Source organism: Montipora foliosa, chromosome 10, assembly GCF_036669935.1.
Source record: "Montipora foliosa isolate CH-2021 chromosome 10, ASM3666993v2, whole genome shotgun sequence".
In the NCBI taxonomy this organism is placed as follows: Eukaryota; Metazoa; Cnidaria; class Anthozoa; order Scleractinia; family Acroporidae; genus Montipora; species Montipora foliosa.
In genome coordinates, this window is record NC_090878.1 from 13,101,235 (window position 1) to 13,120,778 (window position 19,544).

The following is a 19,544-nucleotide window of genomic DNA, read 5'->3' on the forward strand; positions in this document are numbered from 1 at the left end:
GAGATCAACACTTAATGATCTGAATCATAAAGTCTTAAATTGTTAAAAGATAATTTTGCATTTAAGGAAGAGTTACCAAACTGTGAAACATGCATGATGCAACTTCAATTCAGTGAGAGCTGGGAGAACTGCATTCTGCCATTTTTTGCATGGTAGCTCATTTTCCCAAGGTCTTTTTCAATTTTTGCTAATTTACTGGTACACAAATTAAAAGATTCTCAAGACTGCAATGATGATGACATTTGTACAATGATGTACAACTTAATTTGAGGAAATAGTCCTCAAAGTACTCCAAAAATCTACAGCCCTAAACATGTGTCAGTATTTCTTTTTCAAGCTCTCAGTTCTTTGAACTGAAACTGTGCTATTTTACAGTTCATGAGGAGAAAAATTAACGATAAAATATATAACCTGGCAATAAAAATCACCAACAACAAGTTTCACAAGTGTTTTTCTTCATGTAAATTCACTGCCAGGATCTGACAAAAGACATCACTGACATTGCATAATTGGTGATGGGCAAGTCCGTACTGGCTCAAAATACTGACTTTCCATTGTTGTAAGTGTCAAAAGCAGAACAAAACTAAGCATATTATCATCACGTAGCCCATTTCACAGCCAAAGCTATTAAGTAGTAGAATTAATCCTACTAATGTCTAATATACTTGGAAACAAACTTGTCAATAATATTATTATTGTTAATTTTTAATCTTGCCAATTTCCAGCAGCCCAGAAACGTTGAGTGGAGAAAATCCAACATTTTTATACACTGGCAAACATAAATCTAAAACATCCAGTAACTCAAATCAAATGAACTCAATTTAAGTAAGCCACCCTTGGCAAAAGTACAGATTTCTACTGCATTATGTACAGACCCAAGCATGTGGATGTTACGTACATTGTGCCATGGATTTCCAGTTTCTTCTTACCTTTTAAGAACTAAATTAACACACCACTCCCCAACAGAAAAACAAAGAATTGACAAAGAGAAACAAAGAAAAGCTTAATTGGCTACTTGACAATTCAATTAAAAATTACCATTACTGTGTAAATTTCAGATCACTGATGAAATGTGAATCCTTCCCAAGCCACAAGTTGGGTTTGTGACCCTTAACCACACCCAATGACCTTGGTGAATGGGTGACCTCAAGATAAAAATTCAATTCCAAACAAACATTGACTAGACTATAAGACTTTCATTGTAAAAGAACAGAACTTTAAAATCCCTATGGATATAACATAACTGTTTTCACTTTAATGAAAAGCCAAAATACACAGTACTTTAATAACCCCATCAAAATTATATACAGAACTTTGTTCATTTTTAAGTAATAATGCAACGATGAATGATACACAAGGTACATCATATGCTAAATACATATGGTCACAAGACATTCACTACACATTAATTTTACATGCTGTAAGTCTTTTACCATCCCAGCTGGCAGTTAGTGTGTGTGTGTTACACTTAAAATGTTACTCAATGAAAGTATTAATGTGTAAATGTCATGCATGCTCTTAAACAATACTGGAAGGGTTACTATCTACAGTAAATAGTGGGGAACACAGGCAAAACAGTCATCCCCAGTAATTTAGATCTCCCACCACTAGACTTGACATACTATGGAAGCTACAATGTAGGCCATAAAAAAGTCCTTTACTGCCATTTACTGGGATAAACACATTTATAACAATGAAGGAAGCAAAAATTCTTTTCATTTTCCTTAATGGCAGAATCTCAAGTACATGAGTTAATTATTTGTTATTTAATGATGAATGGTATATGAAATGAATCACATATGAACTGCGGATATGAAATCAAGTGAAGCTATGATCTTCGCAGTTATGAACGCAATTTTTGCAATTGTGTAGAGAAGCCTGAAAAATTCAGGACTTCAACGGGGTTCAAACCCCATTGAAGTCCAAAAATTGCGTTCGTAACTGCGAAGATCATAGCTTCACTTCATTATTTTGTTATTTCTGATGGCAAAATTTTAACCCTAACCCTAACCCTAACCCTAACCCTAACCCTAACCTCTTAATAATGATTGAAGATTTTTAACGCTCTTAGTGCAACAAGTGGCAAAAAACAAAGACAAATTGAAATTTTTCATCAAAGAAGTTATTTCAGTTTCCCTCAATACTAACCCTAACCCATTTAAAGATGACCATATTTTAGTTCTTGCAGATCCTATATAACTACAGTGCTAAATCACACAGTCACAAAAGACAAAAGACTGACTCTCATAGTAAAATAAAACCTAGAAGAGCATAACAGATTTTTTGATAAATCTTTTAAATGCTGCATGCACAAACATGTAAAGATACACCCAACTGATCGAAAGGTCAAAGTTTGAGTCAAACATAAAGCATGTGATGTGAACTTCACTTCTGACACTTGGAATAAAATTGCAAAAACACAACCTTCACAGGGTAAACTTCTTAAGTTGCTCAGCATTTTCAGGACATCTCAGGAGTCAACTCTAACATTTCCTCTCCTAAATATGCACTTTGAAGTTGCAAAATGGTAGTATTGTTGTTGTTTGAATAGTATGTCTATCGTTTTGTCATGCAAATAAACTGGGAATGTGCCAGCAGCCAACAATTTAGCCTCCAAACCGAAATATTTGAGCCTACCATTACCACCTACCAGCAATAATTGCTGGTAGGTACAGCTGTAGTAATCTTTTAAATAATTATTATTCAAGTTGAAGTTTAAGACATTTTCGACCAATTTCTTATCTGTTCTAATCTGAATTTTCTTTCTAAATTTGAGCAAGCCTTTCATATTTGCAGGAAATGGTTAATGCAAATGTTCAAAATTGAACCGTACATTTGCATGACCTTCATTAGCACAGACTGTTTGTACCATACATTCACAGTTGGTAGCAACAATCATTAATTTTGTAAAAGTCATTTTGCATTTTCATGCAAAAATGGACCTTGGTGCACAATAAAGTTGAATGTGAAGAGCCAAGAACCCTTTACAACGTAACTTAAACTGAAAAAAAGCTAAATGCTCTGGAACATTACTTCCAAAAAGGTCCCACTTTTATAACGAGGATTTCTAGTCAGTGCAGCCTGTGCCATGAAAGGCTTTTAAACTTGAGCACTCAAGCAGACCTCAAGAATACTCATTGAAAAAAAGATATCCAGTTTTATCTTTTCTTCTAGAACCAGTACTACTCCCATTTGTCATGAGTAGTTGTCATGGCAACAACAACAAAAATCCTTGAATATCATTGCATGGGTTTTTCAATGTTCAACAGCTTTATACCATTGTCACTAAACCACTACCATATAGATTAGTAAAGGAATTATTGCTCTAACAAGGAGACTTTGTCTTTGAGACTTGTCTTACAGTTAATTAAGCAGCTATTGTGGGATTAAGACATAACCCTCAAACCTTTATGTTGATAAAATCCCATTGTTTTTCATGGGCAGGAAGACTGTGAATGAATTTCATTTCAAAACAAATAAAAGATTCCTTTGCTTTAATTTAGCAATAACTACATTAACCGAATCACGCCTCTCAAGGTCAAGTCACAACATATCAAGCTACCACTGTATGAACTTTACTCCATAAGTGTGTTTTTAGGATTTTGAATAAACCGTGTCCCAAAATGAAAGAAAACTATTCAACTGATGACTTCCACAACAGAAAAAACTATAGCATGCACCTACATGTTGCACAATTATTAACAGGATTTCAAAACCCTTAAACCAGGAACAAGGGGTAAAGTTCATGTGGTGGCAACGTACCCTTGACCTTTAACTGCATATAATTCCTTGAGGAGTTTCACTTAAATCAATAATTCTTTGTTGCCCCCTACATGACAATTAAGTGAAATTAGACACAATATAGTAGCATTACTGCATGTTCACAATTCCTTCTCAGTGAATATGATGTGGGTTGACTCTCAACGTGTAGCATTGGAATAAGTTTAATTAAATATTCCTTTGGTTGTTGTTTTTACCACAGATACTTATTCAGTACAAGTGAGCCTGAAAACACACTATTTCTCGTATGTTATGACAAGTTGGGAGAATTAAGCAGGCAATGAAAATATAGCCTGACGTGGCTGTAGAAATCATGTGTCTGTTTTCATCTGTGGAAAGGGATAAACAACTGTTGCCTGCTGGCACGCAAACTTTATGAGCATAGGCAAAGAACCAGGTAAATGTGTTTTCCTCTCTTTGATCATGGACAGATGTGGTCATCACACAAAATCGCAGAATAAGTAATGTTAAATAAAGGCCTGAATGCACAAGAAGACAAAAAGGACTTCGATGCGGACTGGTTTATAAATTAATGAAACTTGTTTAGCTGAAATAAGGCATCAGTCTCCTGCTATTTTGCCCACAAGGTTTGAGAGCATCGCACCCTGACATACCGTGTGAACAGCTTAATTTAAAATTTCAAAATCTATTCCAACCTTATCATCATGCAATCCCACTACTTGGTAACCATCAGAGAAATTGGCCAACCATTTAATCAAATCAGCTTTAGAATTCTCTGACATTTGTTACACAGTATATTCATAGCTGTTTATTGAACATAAGATTAGAGCACATTCTGCCTTTCAGGTAATTGAAGCAAAGACCAATTTTAACCTCTGAATAAAACTGGTCCTGGAGTGAATTTCTATTGTGTTCTTTAATTTAAACAAAATATCATCACTATTTAAGAAGATACAGTACACCTAGAGATGTTTACAATTTTTAAACCATGGAATACAAGAGTTTCTTCCCCATTTAAAAAATGTAATATTTGTGAAAGTATCAAAACAAAAATCTAACCTTGATGTTGCATAGTCAATGACCTTCTGGATATTCATTCCTCTTGATAAAGAGCACAACATATTCAACCAAGAAAGTGTTGTTGTTACAAGTTAAATGTCCTCTTCAATTGCACATGAAATTCACGTGGAATGAGAAAAATGCGTGACTTATTCAAGGCCAGTTAAAATTTCAATACGTAAACAAATCACGCTTGTATCAGCAAGATCTGATACACGAAACCCAAAAAACACGACGCACGCTATCCCACATGGCAAAGCCATCAGCATTCAAACGACGCTTTCTTACAAACTCATACCGGAAAAACAATCTTATAACTACGATACAGTCATGGAAATCAGCAACACATGAGGAGCATGGTTTTCATCAACAGTATTTCCCTTGGTAATAACTCGTATCTTTTAATTTTAAACCTTACAATTATTTGTACTTTCAGGGTGCATAATAATTAACGTAACGTTTCAAGGTGAACCTAAACATCTCTTTTTCTATTTTACTATGTTACTTAAATTTCCACCACTTACCATGAATTATTTTCTCCACGGACATCAGCAAGGAGATGTTTAAACTGTTTTTCATTCAAAGAAATTGTTGGCTCAACTTGTTCTTCCGCCATGTTGACTTCTATCAAAGAGAGTGAAGATTAAATTAGAAAAATATGTAGCCAAAAGCGTGTCTTCATGCAGATGATTATTAGAAATTGTACATGTTCACTATGCACGGATATTACTGTTTTAACTTTTCGTGAAAGAAAAAGATCGAATACCTTTTAACTGCACGTATCGCGTAGCGGTAGCTAGTCTTGTGACTTCAACAACACGTCACATGTATTCCAACACGAAAGTCAAAACAACAAAAATCTAAATGCCCCGAGTCTCATAACCAAAACACATGGAAACGTTGGAAATACAATTTGTAAAATAATGAATAAGAGGCCGGCGAACTTTCAAAAAGATGGCGACGAATGTAAACACTTTGGCGCATGCAACTGATCATTTCTGATTCGCCAAGCAAGTCTAGTTCTGACAAGCGCAGGTACAAGAATATCATGTTTGAAGGGGGAGACCGACAACATTCCAAGTTCATAGTCTGAGGAGTAAAAAAAAAAACGTGCAGCAATAAAGGCAAAAGCAACGACAAAACAAGTCAACGTATGACAAAGTAAAAATGGATCAAAAAGTCATTCATTCTGCAACTGCAACAAAATAATGCAGATCGATCACGATTCACCAAAAAACGCAACCAATACCATATTAATGCATTTCTTTCGATGAATTACGCTGTTTGCATAGCTCTATTACCTCTATCTCTTCGCCAAAACTCCAAAAACCGAGGCAAGGGTTGTGATGCGATGGGCTCAGTGCCAAATCGATTTAGTGGAAGTGAAACTAGCTATTTTGGTTGCATGCAGTAATTTAAGCTGCTAACAGTGTACAAAAGAAGAATTATCAGTGCCTTTCGCTTTAACACTTATCTTAAGGATTTGAGATGCACGAATTCGCCGAGATTCTTTAAAATGGCAGACAAATGCGGAAAGATAGCCCATACCTTCGTTACTTTCCTGTTGCTTATACGCCAACACGATGTCAAATTGCAATTTTTACAGAGAAAGCACAGGAAATCGTACGGACCAATCAGATGATCCGTATTACAAAGAGATTTTTATATTTAACCAATGAGAATAAACATTTAAAAATTCACAAGAAATAAAAACTTCACCGAGGATTTTGGAAAATGAAGAGTCCTCGTCTATTTTAACATTTGAGGTTAAAAAGACGATCCCCTCTTTTGAAGTTCATTCTTTTTCAATTGACGAAGCTTCACAACGACAGTCAAAAGGTTTATATTTACATAAGTTCCTCATTACTCGAAACTGGACGTTTGATTAGGTCATGATCCATGCTTGAGTATTGAGTGGGTGCAAACGTTCCAGGCAAAGTCACCTTAAACATTATTTGGAATAACGTTAAACTGTGTGAAACTGTTGCACTGGCAATTTTTCTTTTCTCCTGTTAAGGTTGACAAATACAATGTATCAGATTGACAGAATTCCTCTGTTGTGTTATCTCGGCCCTATTTGCTTTTTCAAATGCAAATCTTAATTAACTGTTTGGGCCTTCCCATAGTTTCACCCTTCAAGACCTTCGATTATTATCAAAAGGAAATAGTCACTAATTTTTACAACATCGTCATTTTCAATCGAAACAACTAACAGACATTTTGAGCTAGCTGTTTTCTTTTGTTGTCCGATTTTTGCTAATAAAGAGCAAAAGTAAGATTGGTTGGCAACTTGCTTCTCTCAAATTTCACTCGCACCTCATGGCATTCTTTCCTCCCGCTTGGTCTGGAATGGGATAACAAGAGTTAAGCCGCCGATCAACAAAGTAGACATTTTAGTTTTATTGTATTGTTGTCGTCGCTTCTACAGTAGTTATTTGTTTTCCGGGAAAAGACCATTGAACCTTTCATACATAACCAAAAACAAGTGTTCATTCAATGATAAAAAATAAGAGCCGTGTGGCTCTTTGATTTCCTCGTCTTTCTTTTTTTTGTCTCTCAACCAGCTGATCAGCCTTTCAATTAACCTCAACTGAGTAAAACTTAGAAAAAGTCTTTAGAAAATCAATTCGTCAGATTTTCAATCGCCAAAGCAGCACGCACTTTATATGTCTCAGTCCAATGTTTGTAAAGGCTTCGCATGCTAGCATATTCCCATTTATTAAGTTTGTCAGGATCCTGAAACCGTACCAATTAGTATGGCTGAAATGGTGACCAGATTTCAAACCGATCGACTATTATGATTCAAGAACTCAAGAACAGTAGGCTGCTAAGTGAGATTAAACTCAATCTCCAAGGATAGAATAAGGCCCGTAGATCTCTTACTCATTTGTAAATCATTCTAGAAGCACAAATCAGCAGCTATTTTTAGTGGATCTTCCCATTTAAATAACTGACCCACCTACCAACCAAATGGCACGCGAATGATGACCCATTTTTGATAAAATGAATGTAGCATCACAGGAGATCCGACTTGTTGCAAACGAGTTCGTTGTTTGTGCAACCATTGCAAACGTTCAAGCGAAAGCAATATTTTGGCATGTTGTTCTTATTTACCATGCTATTTTTGTGCCGGAAAACACTTAGTGAAAATTTAAACATGTCTTTGATGTGGACAATCAGTCGAATCATACATTTGGCATAAACTTCGATGTATGCTTTGAAGTGAAGATATAAGCAATTTTAGCGGACGTATGGGGACGCGTGCTTGCAGCTATGTACCATGTAAATTATGCAAAAACGGGAACGTTGCCTTCTAAGAACTTCCCATCGAACCATTTGCTCACCCGAAACTGCTAGGGTGACCTTTTTAGGTGCCAAAAATTGCATAAATACAAGCGTATCCCTTGCGAAAACGTAAGGGATTCTGACTTTTCCCTGGTTGCGAAACTTTTAGGTGATCAGTGTTTTAGTAAAGAAATTTATAGCGGTTTACCATTGACGAAGAACCCAAAAACCTAAACACATATTCTGGCACCGAGTATTGTCGTTAATTGTGTGCCTCTGAATTTTCCACATCAAGGCTCTAATGCAGAAGATTTGTCAGTGTTTGGATGGAGTAACTTGAACTTCAGTGTTAGCCAACGAATAGAAAACAATTAACGCTGCTTTAAGATAACGTTTTCCTCAACAGCAGCAACAAGAAGGGATCCCTAGCTCTTCTAAATGTGTTCATTTTCCCTATCTACAAGAAGGCGAGACATCTCTAATAATCTAGAAAGATGAGCGCTATAAATGTATAATGAGAGATTTCATATATTAAAGAAAAACCGTTACGGAGGAAAAGTCCAGTTATTATCTTATATCAGTTTAATATTAAATAGGACAAAAGCAAAGATGTGATGACGCTTTACGCCGGTTTCTGACCGTTTCGAGGTTTTCCATTTATCTCTTATAGGCTGTTCTGTTATTGATCGAAATATCATCGACGAGGGTAAGAACTGATTATTGCCAAATCTTTGGAAATCCTTGTGTGGAATATTGCTCTTTTGTCGGGATGAAAGCCGGGATGGGATTTTCAAAAAATAATTAAGTACCGAAGTACAATACTGTAATTATAAGAGCAGATTAGGGTCGTCACGCGTTTGTGGTTTGTATACGTATTGTTTGATTAGCCATGGGAATATACTATGAAGTGTGCACACATGAGTATCTCCATAGTCGGAAATGGCTTTATAAATTCTATATTTCGAATAAAAGAGGCAAAAAATATTCTCAGTGTTAGAATTGATCCTTCCTGAGCGACAATATGTGCAACACGAGATAGTTCGATCGTTGGCTGCCAATGAAGCTGAAGACGAAAACGGTTTGTGTAAAATATAGGCTTGACAATTCTTTAACACGACTTCAGGGTGGGGAAATTGTATACTTAAGCAAAAATATCGATGTACCGGGAAAAGCAGCTCCTGAACGAAAAATGAGCCCTGCAGCCTTGCGGCCGTGTGATGCCAGTCTTAAACATTTTGTCAGCGTTGGTAAATCTTCGAACCTGCTCTTAAGAGCTCTGTTTTAAATCCACGGGTTACAATTGGTAAAGCCCTTTTTTTGTTCAGAGAAAAAGCCTGACTCTCCATATTTATTTATTATTGCGCTAGAGCGCTTTGTAACTGAGTGTCGAAAGTAATTAGCGAATTGCTTTGGTTTATAATTACTTCACTCAGTGATTCGTTCAAAGTTCAAAGAAACCAAAACCAATCGTGGCTCGCGCGTGCACATTTTCCCGCACTAGGTTTGTGTCAGGTACGTGTAATTACTTCGAGTTTTGATTTGTTTACTGGATTGTCTCCGTCCTTTTTGATTGGCCAAAGTAATTACTTTGGTTTTGGTTTTACGACACTCGATTGAAACTCTCTCTATTACAGAAATCGTGCATGATTTATCACAGGAGACCATGATTAGGAGCGTACAACTTCACTGTATTTGTGGAACTGTGTTTTTCCAGACCGAGTTATTTGTAGACTGATTTTCCCGCGAAACCAGATCTTTCCAGCTAATCACATGCCTTGCATGAGAATTTATTGCCCATTGGATTGAGAATGGTCACTCGTGCAAGCCAAGTCTTATTTAAGAAAATAACTAAAAAATAGCTTGATCTGTGATAATGCCATTACAAAGACCTGGTATTGGAGTTGTAGGCTCCTTGTTATGGGTTCCTGTTTATCTGAGTGTATTAATATTTTCTGCTATCACACTATCTTCTTTCTGATATCTCACGAAATAAAGCTATGATAACCGCCAATTCGTATAAATGTGTATTCTTTAAGGCCCCGGTAAATGGCGTCAACTGTTCGTTTCTACGTCCGTTCGATTTTGTTGAACAGCGATGTTGAAACATGTTGAAACGAGGTTGAATCGACGTTGAATGAGTTTAAAAGCCCTTAAACATTGCTTAAACAACCATTCAACATTTCTTTTGTTTTCGCAAATATTGAATGAAGTTCAAATTTTGCCTCCCTCTTACAACATTGTTGAGTATGGTAGTATGGGTAGTCGGCCTCTAAATGACGTATCCATATCCGTATATTCGTACCCATAGTAACAACCACGGCTGCAGCCTGGGACTGATGTTGAATCAAATCTTGAATGATAAGTTGAAAACCGTTTGCCCCCATGGCCCCATCAATCAACATCGTTTAACAAAATCAAAAGAATGTTGAAGCAAATGTTGAGGACGTTTGTCCGAGCCCTAAGCTACAATTGTATATTAATTAGTCCTAAAGACCTGGGCAAATTCATAAAGCTCACGAAAGGCCTTGTACTCAGTCCCAGGCTGCAGCCGTGGTTGTCACTATGGATACGGACATGGATACGTCATTGAGAGACGGATTAGTGCGCAAGCGCATACACAACAATGTTGAAAGTGAGGGGCAAACGCCTTCAACTTCATTTCAACATTCACGACAACAAAACAAATGTTGAATGATTGTTGAAGCAAAGTTTAAACGCTTTTGAACTCATTCAACATCGATTCAACATATTTCAACTCGGTTGAAAGGATGAAGCAAACGATTTCAACATCGCTGTTTAACAAAATCGAACAGATGTTGACGAAAATGTTGAAGCTGTTTGGTGGGGCCTTAAGCTTAGATTTGAAAATGTTTAGCGGCTATGTTGTAAAGTTTGCTGACCGACCTTTTGCAGTCTTTAATATTGCTTGTTGCCGAGTGATACTACAGTATTATCCCTGTCCCTGAGCGACAGCTAGCTAGCGGTATGGTGGTCAAGTGGCTAGGTGAAGGATTAATCAACATTCCCGGTTTGCAGTCCTATGTCCATACACTTGGCTTATATATGAACATTTCCCATAATGCATATCAAGCTTTCAGACTTCTGAATTAATTGCCGATGCGCCCTCTATCCCAGTCTTCTCTTTGTCAATGCAACAAGGAAACGATCAACTGAAGAACGGTAAGCTCTGGCACCCAAGGTCGCGCACAAACAACAAATTGAGCTTACTATCCGTCTTTGAGTACGTGAGGATTTTTAGCTTGATTGAAATGCGTTGATGCCGCTGAATAATCTAGCAGGCAAGAGGGCGTAAGTTTAATTAAATCGATTGTCACGTTTCAGACGTTTAACATTCTTGGCAAAAATCTCCTCTCGTCAGTTTTCCAAATTCAGTTCTTTATAGTAGTAGCATGCACAAAATAATCCCTTACCTTAATACCTTTGACTCAATGGTTCAAAGCCCTAACCAGATATAACATGAATGCTCCCCAATATAGGACGTGCGTTTTATTATCCAAGCGTCCAAGAATAGCCCACTTTCGATATATTAAAATTCAGTCCTAAACAAAAGGCATCATCTCGAGGCTCTGGGGAATAAACTCATACAAATCCTTATATTTATTCCCCAGAGCCTCGAGATGATGCCTTTTGTTTAGAACTGAATTTTAATATATCGAAAGTGGGCTATTTACACTGAATTTAAACCGGTCAAGAACATTTTGTCTTTTTATAGAGTTAATTTTGGTCTGAACACGTGCTTTCAAGTTCCGAATCAGTGATCAAATACGCTTTGATTGGAAACAATTCGCTTATATATTCGAAAATCAATCTTCTCTGCGTTGTCCTGCTCCTCTGCTCATTCTTTTCTCGTTAGCCATCTCACCAGACCGAACTGAGCCAATTTTGAGTTAGAAGTTTGAAGCATTTATAGATGTGAAAAAATTTGCTACAAAACCTTACGACTGGCATCGGAAATTCCTGATAGATGAAATGCAAATTTGTTAGTAAAAAATGCGTTCGAGGCAAATTCTTTTATGGTACCTGACATCATCTGTGCAGTCATTTGTACAGGAAAATATAAATCTATTAGAAGCTCCTCTGCTCATTCTTTTCTCGTTAGCCATCTCACTAGACCGAATTGAGCCAATTTTGAGTTAGAAGTTTGAAGCATTTATAGATGTGAAAAAATTTGCTACAAAACCTTACGACTGGCATCGGAAATTCCTGATAGATGAAATGCCAATTTGTTAGTAAAAATTGCGTTCGAGGCAAATTCTTTTATGGTACCTGACATCATCTGTGCAGTCATTTGTACGGGAAAATATAAATCTATTAGAAGCCGATGATTAGTCAACCTAATAAGGTTTTTTTTTTCAGGTTATGAATTACAATAAGTTTAGAACATGCTAGAACATTTGAAGAGATCCCGCGGTATGTGATATCAGCATAGACGATAATGATTTCCTGACTCTACACTAACAAAAATCGTTATCAGTATTGATTTTCAAGCTTCTGACTTTTGCTACAAAGCCCAAATTGAATGATATCGATAGAAATTTCAATTGTGCTCATATAGTGCTTGTTCAGTTTCTAAAATATTTAATTAGTCTTTCAAGAAATACCGATTTTTAAGGGGGTCTTGTACAAAAATGACCAGGAAGGAAAAGTAGCCAATTCTTCGACGTTTGGCAAATAGTCAAGTTTAATTTATGATGCATAAACAAAGGACGGAAACCAAAAATAAATTAGGCTAAAGTGGGAGGCACTTCAACACAGGGGACTGAAACCAGAGTACAATGAGAAAAACAGCTATAGGGGCAATTCAACAAACAAGTCAACGCAAAAATGTTTGGCGGGTTTGGGTCCGGGAATCGTACCCAGCAGGGGAACGGGACTGGCCAACACCGGTGAGTTTTCATGATATAATGCTGTGACAATATTGGAATCACAAGTGTGATTTAGTAGGCACAACCGTCCATAAAGATTAACATACTAATAACGAATTGTTTGTAAGAGGACCCACACAACGAAAGTTCTATAATTATAACCAATACGCAACATTGAACAAAGATTACAAGTTCTTATTCTATGTATGGACCGGAACGCAGAAATCTGACACTATACAAGACAACAATAGTTTCAAGTGATGCCATCACTTGCAATATTTGCCTATAATTTCCACTTATTCCTGCGGACAGTGATTATCAGGTTGTTGCAATAGTTTGCGTGCGATTCATTATATTCCCGGCCGCTTGTTGTATCGATCATTTGTAGCTGGTAACCTTCACGGTCATGTAATTAAATCCACAACAATAATGCCATGACGAAGAGTAGATAGAAATCAACTCAGCAGCAAGCCTTTGCGGCTACAATGCGTTTTTCAAATAGGAACATTTGAGATTCATTTGCGTAAAACTTGAACTTAAGACCTCGATCTTGGAGGATTAATGTCTGCCGATAATGATCTACCTGTATGAAGCTCTCTAAGCAAGTGGTCTTGCTGAGAAAGAAGTCAATGATTAGAACCAGAGCAGTTATCAGCTGGTGTACGGGCTTTATCAAAGTGTACGGGGCTTTATCAGGAATCGCTTTTCTCTGAACTTGGCACCGATTTGAAAACGCTGCTATTTTGGTGAGCTATTCAAAGTGCCTTTCATTTCAACCAACTTGACAACTTGACAACAAGAGTCGTCTTTAAAACAAAAGTTTTCCACAACTTCGCGTACTTGGGAAAGGTCTTTACGTACCCTTTGCGATGTTTTTGTGGTCTTTTGCACACAATAACAACTGAAGTACAAAAGGGCTCGGGTTTTCGCTGAAAAGTCACAAGTGTTTCTTTTTGTAAATTAATTTGTCATTGAAAACCGTGACGAGATAGTGTTAAATAAACACAGTCACTCAATTAATTAACACCTCACGGTCGGTTTCCGACAATAATAAATGTGGCAATAGTGAAAGTAGAAGTTGGAACAGAACCAAGTTCGTACGCACACAAAGAACTGAACAGCAGATGTCGACACGTTCAAGATTCTTCCGCAATGACTTCATTGACATTTTTCCTGTCAGAGGAAAACATGACCTATATAGACAGGCAATTGCTGTCATGGTTTAAAACCTGGTTCAAACAAAGTCAAATAGTTACTTGATGGCCTCATAGGCTACTTTACTTAGCAGCAGCTAAAACACGCTGGAATAGATACGCACATTTCAAAGACTTCCACTGATTTAACCGGTTATGTAATGCTGTGGTTTATCGATCGAAAAAAAAAGGTGCTTGTGATATACACGTCAGTTATATAGTAGTTACACAATAACTGCGGAAAATTAAAAGAATGTATTAATTAGGATGAAATGTGAGTTCTAAAGGCCCACTTTGCCATCTTTGTCATGGGACTATCGCCGATGTTCTCATGAGAAATAAATGCTCCGTGACCCTGACAAAAGTGTGGACAACAAAGTGAGTGAAAGGAATCGTTTCAAATTGAGAGTTTTTTCCCTGTGAAAGTGCTTGACTTTCGGGTTTTCCCAGCAAGGCAATTCTAAGAAACAAGTCTGTTTCTGTGACGGGAAATGATCTCGTTAGTTGAAAAAGAGATTTTAGCTCTCATGAAGAAGACAATATGCTCGCGTCACCATATCACCTTGTAAAGAACTCTCTTAAAAATACTCATTTTGTTTCTTTTGGCATCTGGGCACTCGAAGGAAGTTCCTTTAATAAGCAATCGACTCGCTCTCCAACCGTCCATCCGTGTGACACGATTAACTCAGTTGCGGCTAACTTACCACCCGCGACGTAAACTCATCATCGTAAAGTTCAAGATACCCTGAATATTCAGTTAATGCCCAGTCCGAAATATTTGTTTATTAAAAGTCAGGTTAGAGTATATTTGTAAAATCATGGTTAAGTTCTGTAGTAAGGTTATTCACGCTAACATTAGTGAGGTCCGACCTGGCTTGCTGTGCAACTCACTGATTTGACTTTTGGGTCCATGAAAAATCATTGCATCCTCACAGCTTTAATTTCCAATAACTTGAGGACCAGACATTCGCCTGTGTTTTCTCTTGTCTGGACTCAATGTTTCTTAGGTATTTTCTTTCCTTACAATTAATCCTGTTAAGCAGTAAAACCACGCACAAAGGCAACTGTAGTTGCAACAAGCTTATACGCACCGGTTAAATAGGTGGAATAGCTGCGTTATTGCACAACTCGGAAGCACAACTTGAAGCAAAATGTTACACTGAAAACCTTAAATCGGTACCGGGTCAGTTTCAGTGATATGGATGCATATTTCATAAGGAGGTCAAGAAAAAATCACTACCTACCAGAGGATGATATAAGACGCAACAGGTTCTTAAAGTTTGCCAGCTTTGGTCTTCGGTATCTTTCTGTAACACACACCTTATTTTTTGTGATGCACTCAGTGCCAGTTTAAACAAACGCTGGATTAAAATGCCATTCAACGCTAGTCTTCATATTTCTTTTGATACATTTGCTTTTGAGCTTAAAGCTGCTTAACTTGCATGTTATCTGTGACCGAAATAACCTGGTAGATTTTTTTAGGAAGCGGAAAACATTTCTCTTTTGTTATTGGCTACAAGTGAAACTTATTCTCATCTGGTAAAGTACTTCCTACGTCAGTAGGCCGCGATGGCGTAGAATAGAATTCATAGTGTCACATTTGATTGTTGAAAGATTTTGACCAAAACAAATGATCTTCCACTGAATGAAAACCGTGACGAAAGTTATGAAGCAGAGCGCGAAGCATGAAAGGAACTGGCGTTCAATTCAGACCAGGAGGTAGGAAGGGGAGCAGTGTTGGCGCATGCGCTGTTCACTCTTATAGAACGCGTTCGATTCCGTTACTAACTCAAGATCATCTGTGCGTTGAGTTTGTTGGTCCTCTTCTCTGAGGTTTTGTCAAGGTATTCTGGTTTCAGCCGCCAATATTTGGCTGATTTGATTAGATTTGCAGTTAGTAGAGCACTTGTGTTCAGATTGATAACATCACTAAAACTTTATCGTTATTGCTATACGGTTATTATTTTCATTCTCACCAAGACCAAGGATAGAAAGATGGTGATGACGACAGTTGATCGATCGGACGATGATGACGTTCATGAGGCTCATGAAAATGACGGCGTTGATGACAGAAAGAAAACGAGAAAAGCGCAAAATTAACCCTTCGATTCAGGATTTTTAAGTTAAAATCAGTAAACTAAAATTGGAGATTCCCTAACTACCGAAGGAGTCTAATCAGACTCTTCAGTCATGAAAATGCAATGACTTCGATCTTAGCCCTGGACCCATTGGGAGAAAAGTCGTGTTTCTGGCAGCGCTTTATACCATGCATTGCCAATAGAACTTACGTTTAGAAGAAGCAGTAAGGAGCATTGAAATGTTTCGAACTTAGTTCAAAAAGTGAAAAGTGACGTAGTGGAAGTTTGGATAGTTTTACGGTAAGCTATCAAAATTGGAGTCAGTAATCAGTTGGTTAATAAGTGAAAACACTTTACAGTAATCATTGGTTGTTCCATTTGTGTCGAAACAACAAAATCTTGTGCTTTCTGGACCAACTCAGACATCCAACTGTGGTCGGTGAGAACACGAAAAGAAAATCATGATGATGCGATGATTATCTAGCCAAAACTATTTATGCATTTCGGCATATTCAAGTGAACAGAATGTCATTAGCTGTAAACTGAGGGTTTTGCTAAACACAGGCCCGCGACCCACAATGAACATGTGATCGCGGTGAGTATACGTTTGTTAGCCATTTCAAACATTGCAATCACCGGTTTTAATTCAGGGACCGTTTAGTCGACGTTTGATCATACAAAGGAAAACGATTATTGATTACACAGCGAGAAACAAACAGCACTTAACGTAAAAATAGAACTGTAGAGCTGACCCTTTTGAAGTCGGTTGAACTAATTTTAGTTGCCTAATTTGCAAAACAACCCCTCTTTGCTAACGGGTTTTGAAAATGGAGAGATGTGTGAAAGTTTTCTTCTGATCAAAAATAGATTAACGGTCCCGGAATTGAAACCAATCGCAATGATTGAAATGGCGACCGAACGTATACTTTAACGCCCACCACGATCACATGTTCACGGTGCAAAATTGGGCAGGCCCCTTGATAAACCGCTGGACAATAAACAAATTTACAAAACACCCCAAAACATTGATTTGTGCTATAAGCATTGGGTTTTTGTATTGCTTGAAACGCGAACGAGATATTGCCATTAAAACCGATTTTAAGCTGCGTGAAAACAGCTTTCAGGTGTACCCCCGCCTTATTAGATTACTTTGAATTCCCTTTCATATTTCAGTTACACTTTCAAATGAAAGCCAATATCTAAAATCTTGTAAAACATATACATTTAGCTATTGTAAATTTAAAAAAAAGAACTCAGTGAAAAGAAAGAAATTTTTTTCATGATGGTGCCGATAACCCTCGAAGACATAAACGTGAAACGAAGTCAAGCACGTTTGTTTTGCTTCAGTGAAACACGTGAACAGACTTGCCAATGCAAGTGAATAGCATGTGGCGACCTGTGATCTGTGGTCAGTCGAGGCAGGCTCCAACGTGATTCTGCAATAATCCTTTGCTCTCCTTAAAGGGAAACTGTCACGAGAAGCGCATGCGCTAGCGTCTTGTGAAAACTTGAAAAGTTTTCAAGTTGAATCGACAAATTCAAAATGGTGTCCACTGGGGAGGGCCATGGTGGACAAAGGAGAAAACTCCGGCGAATATACGTGACTCACGCGTGAATCCATGATGGCGGCTAGAATTTTCCGTGGGCTCGAGAGTAAACAAACTCGAGCATGCGCAGCTCATGACCGTGCCCCTTTAACACGAGTGCCTCCAATGATTAACGAAAATTTAAATTTAAATGTATTTTTGAGACTAAGTTTGTCAACCAAATTACTTTACAAGAGGTAAAAGCGTGCATACCGTGAAAAGAAAGGTAATTTTTTATTTATTTCCCATTATAACTGAAAGTACTTGAAGTTGCGGCCTTTAAATTACAGCGGCCAATTCACCAGGACTCAGGAATGCCAAAAATGCTTTTTAAATTAATAAATAAGATTTGACAAAACTTTTGAATAGTTTTCCTTGGATGTTTGTTGGAAAAATATCGAACTGAGAGCCAATCTAAAGTTGACTTTTTTAACGACATGAACTAGTTTAGGGGTCTTTTATATTGGATAAAAGGGGAATTTCAGATTTATTATGGAAAACCTGTGCATTTTTCCGCGTTCAGATTTATTTCGCCCTTAATCCCGAACAATAAAATTCCGCAACAAATGCAAATTCTTGTTTGATCTTCCGTTTCAAGCGGTTTGTCAATATAACGTATCGCTGGACATGAAAGCTATCATACCACTGAAGTCATGCATAAACAATGAATGCATCGGGCGGTACTGATGCTTCAGTCACTGACGGAAGTCAATGCGTGAAAATATATCAAGCTCTGATTGAGTGAACTGGTAAATCTTAGCGCAAAGTGAACTGCTGAATGATGTTAACTTCAAAAGAAATTCTTTCTTCATACCTTTTCTCTGGCGTTCTTGTAAGGAAGCAATGGCTTTAATCCCGTTACGAACTGTGGCCATTCTTATTCAATGTATCGTGTCGCTGGAAATGCAATGTTTCGGTAGAAAAGGTATTTATTTAGCTGAAATATAAAAAAAGAAAACAGTTTTGTTCCAGTGACTGGTAAATCTTAAGACATTAAGAATGATAACAGGAAACACCTGTTTTGTGAACCCTTAACAGACCTTAACATGTGATTTAAAAACCATGTAGGGAGATGAGGCAACAAGTCACGTTTCTTCACTTTGTCAAAAAGAACCAGTGTACGAGTCCTTTCTTTTTCTGCACTGCAGAAAAATTGATTCAGCAAAAGATAGAAAGGAGTTCTCCTATGTCGAATTTTCATTGTAGTCATGATTTTAATAAAAATTGATTTAATTATGCTCATTGTTCTTACTAAATTATTCAGATCGATATTAAACCCATATTGGTGGGTCAATTAAACGGACCGTATTCTACCGCACAGTCCTCGTAATCCCATTGTCCGTTTCCTCACTCATTTCGATTGCCTCAGACATATGAAACAAATATATTCGCACCAAGATTTCTCGGTCCGAATTGTAAGGTTCGGCCCCTTTTTTCACTTCGTACTTCGCACTTAGGCCAAAAATGGTCTAGTGAAAATAACAAAGTTCCATCTTACGGCAATTGCAAGATCGTGAAAAATGTTACCTTTTTGATTGTCTAGATCAAATTAAGGCACAAATATTTAAACCTTGATATTGCGTGTGACCTTCCTATGACAAACAGAGTATTTTCCTAGGCACGAAGGCTATTATATTTAGTGCTGTTAAATTTGCTGTTTTTCCACACTCACAAATTACACGTCCACCCGCAGCCTACCTTTGCTCTCATAATTTG

The 19,544-nt window shown here is 37.4% G+C and overlaps 2 protein-coding genes across 16 annotated transcripts in view; one reads left to right on the top strand and one right to left on the bottom strand.

Annotated features, from left to right (window-relative positions):
• Positions 1 to 19,544, bottom strand: part of LOC137972445 (tumor protein p73-like) — a 41,157-nt gene that overhangs the window by 10,490 nt on the left and 11,123 nt on the right. For 5 of the 15 annotated variants that reach the window (XM_068819173.1, XM_068819172.1, XM_068819185.1 and 2 more), the window contains exon 3: positions 5,325 to 5,424. In XM_068819173.1, coding sequence (XP_068675274.1) covers positions 5,325 to 5,424 — 100 coding nt within the window. Of the gene's footprint in view, positions 1 to 4,800; positions 4,854 to 5,324; positions 5,425 to 6,101; positions 6,399 to 11,516; positions 11,627 to 15,408; positions 15,483 to 18,642; positions 18,787 to 19,544 lie in introns of those variants that run through there. The other 10 variants (XM_068819186.1, XM_068819181.1, XM_068819179.1 and 7 more) reach the window with 8 other exon arrangements.
• LOC137972443 (mucolipin-3-like) overlaps positions 12,892 to 19,544 on the top strand; it is a 40,963-nt gene continuing 34,310 nt past the window's right edge. Inside the window, exon 1 of the mRNA XM_068819168.1 lies at positions 12,892 to 12,992. The gene's annotated coding sequence lies outside the window, so the exon portion shown is untranslated. The remainder of the gene's footprint in view (positions 12,993 to 19,544) is intronic.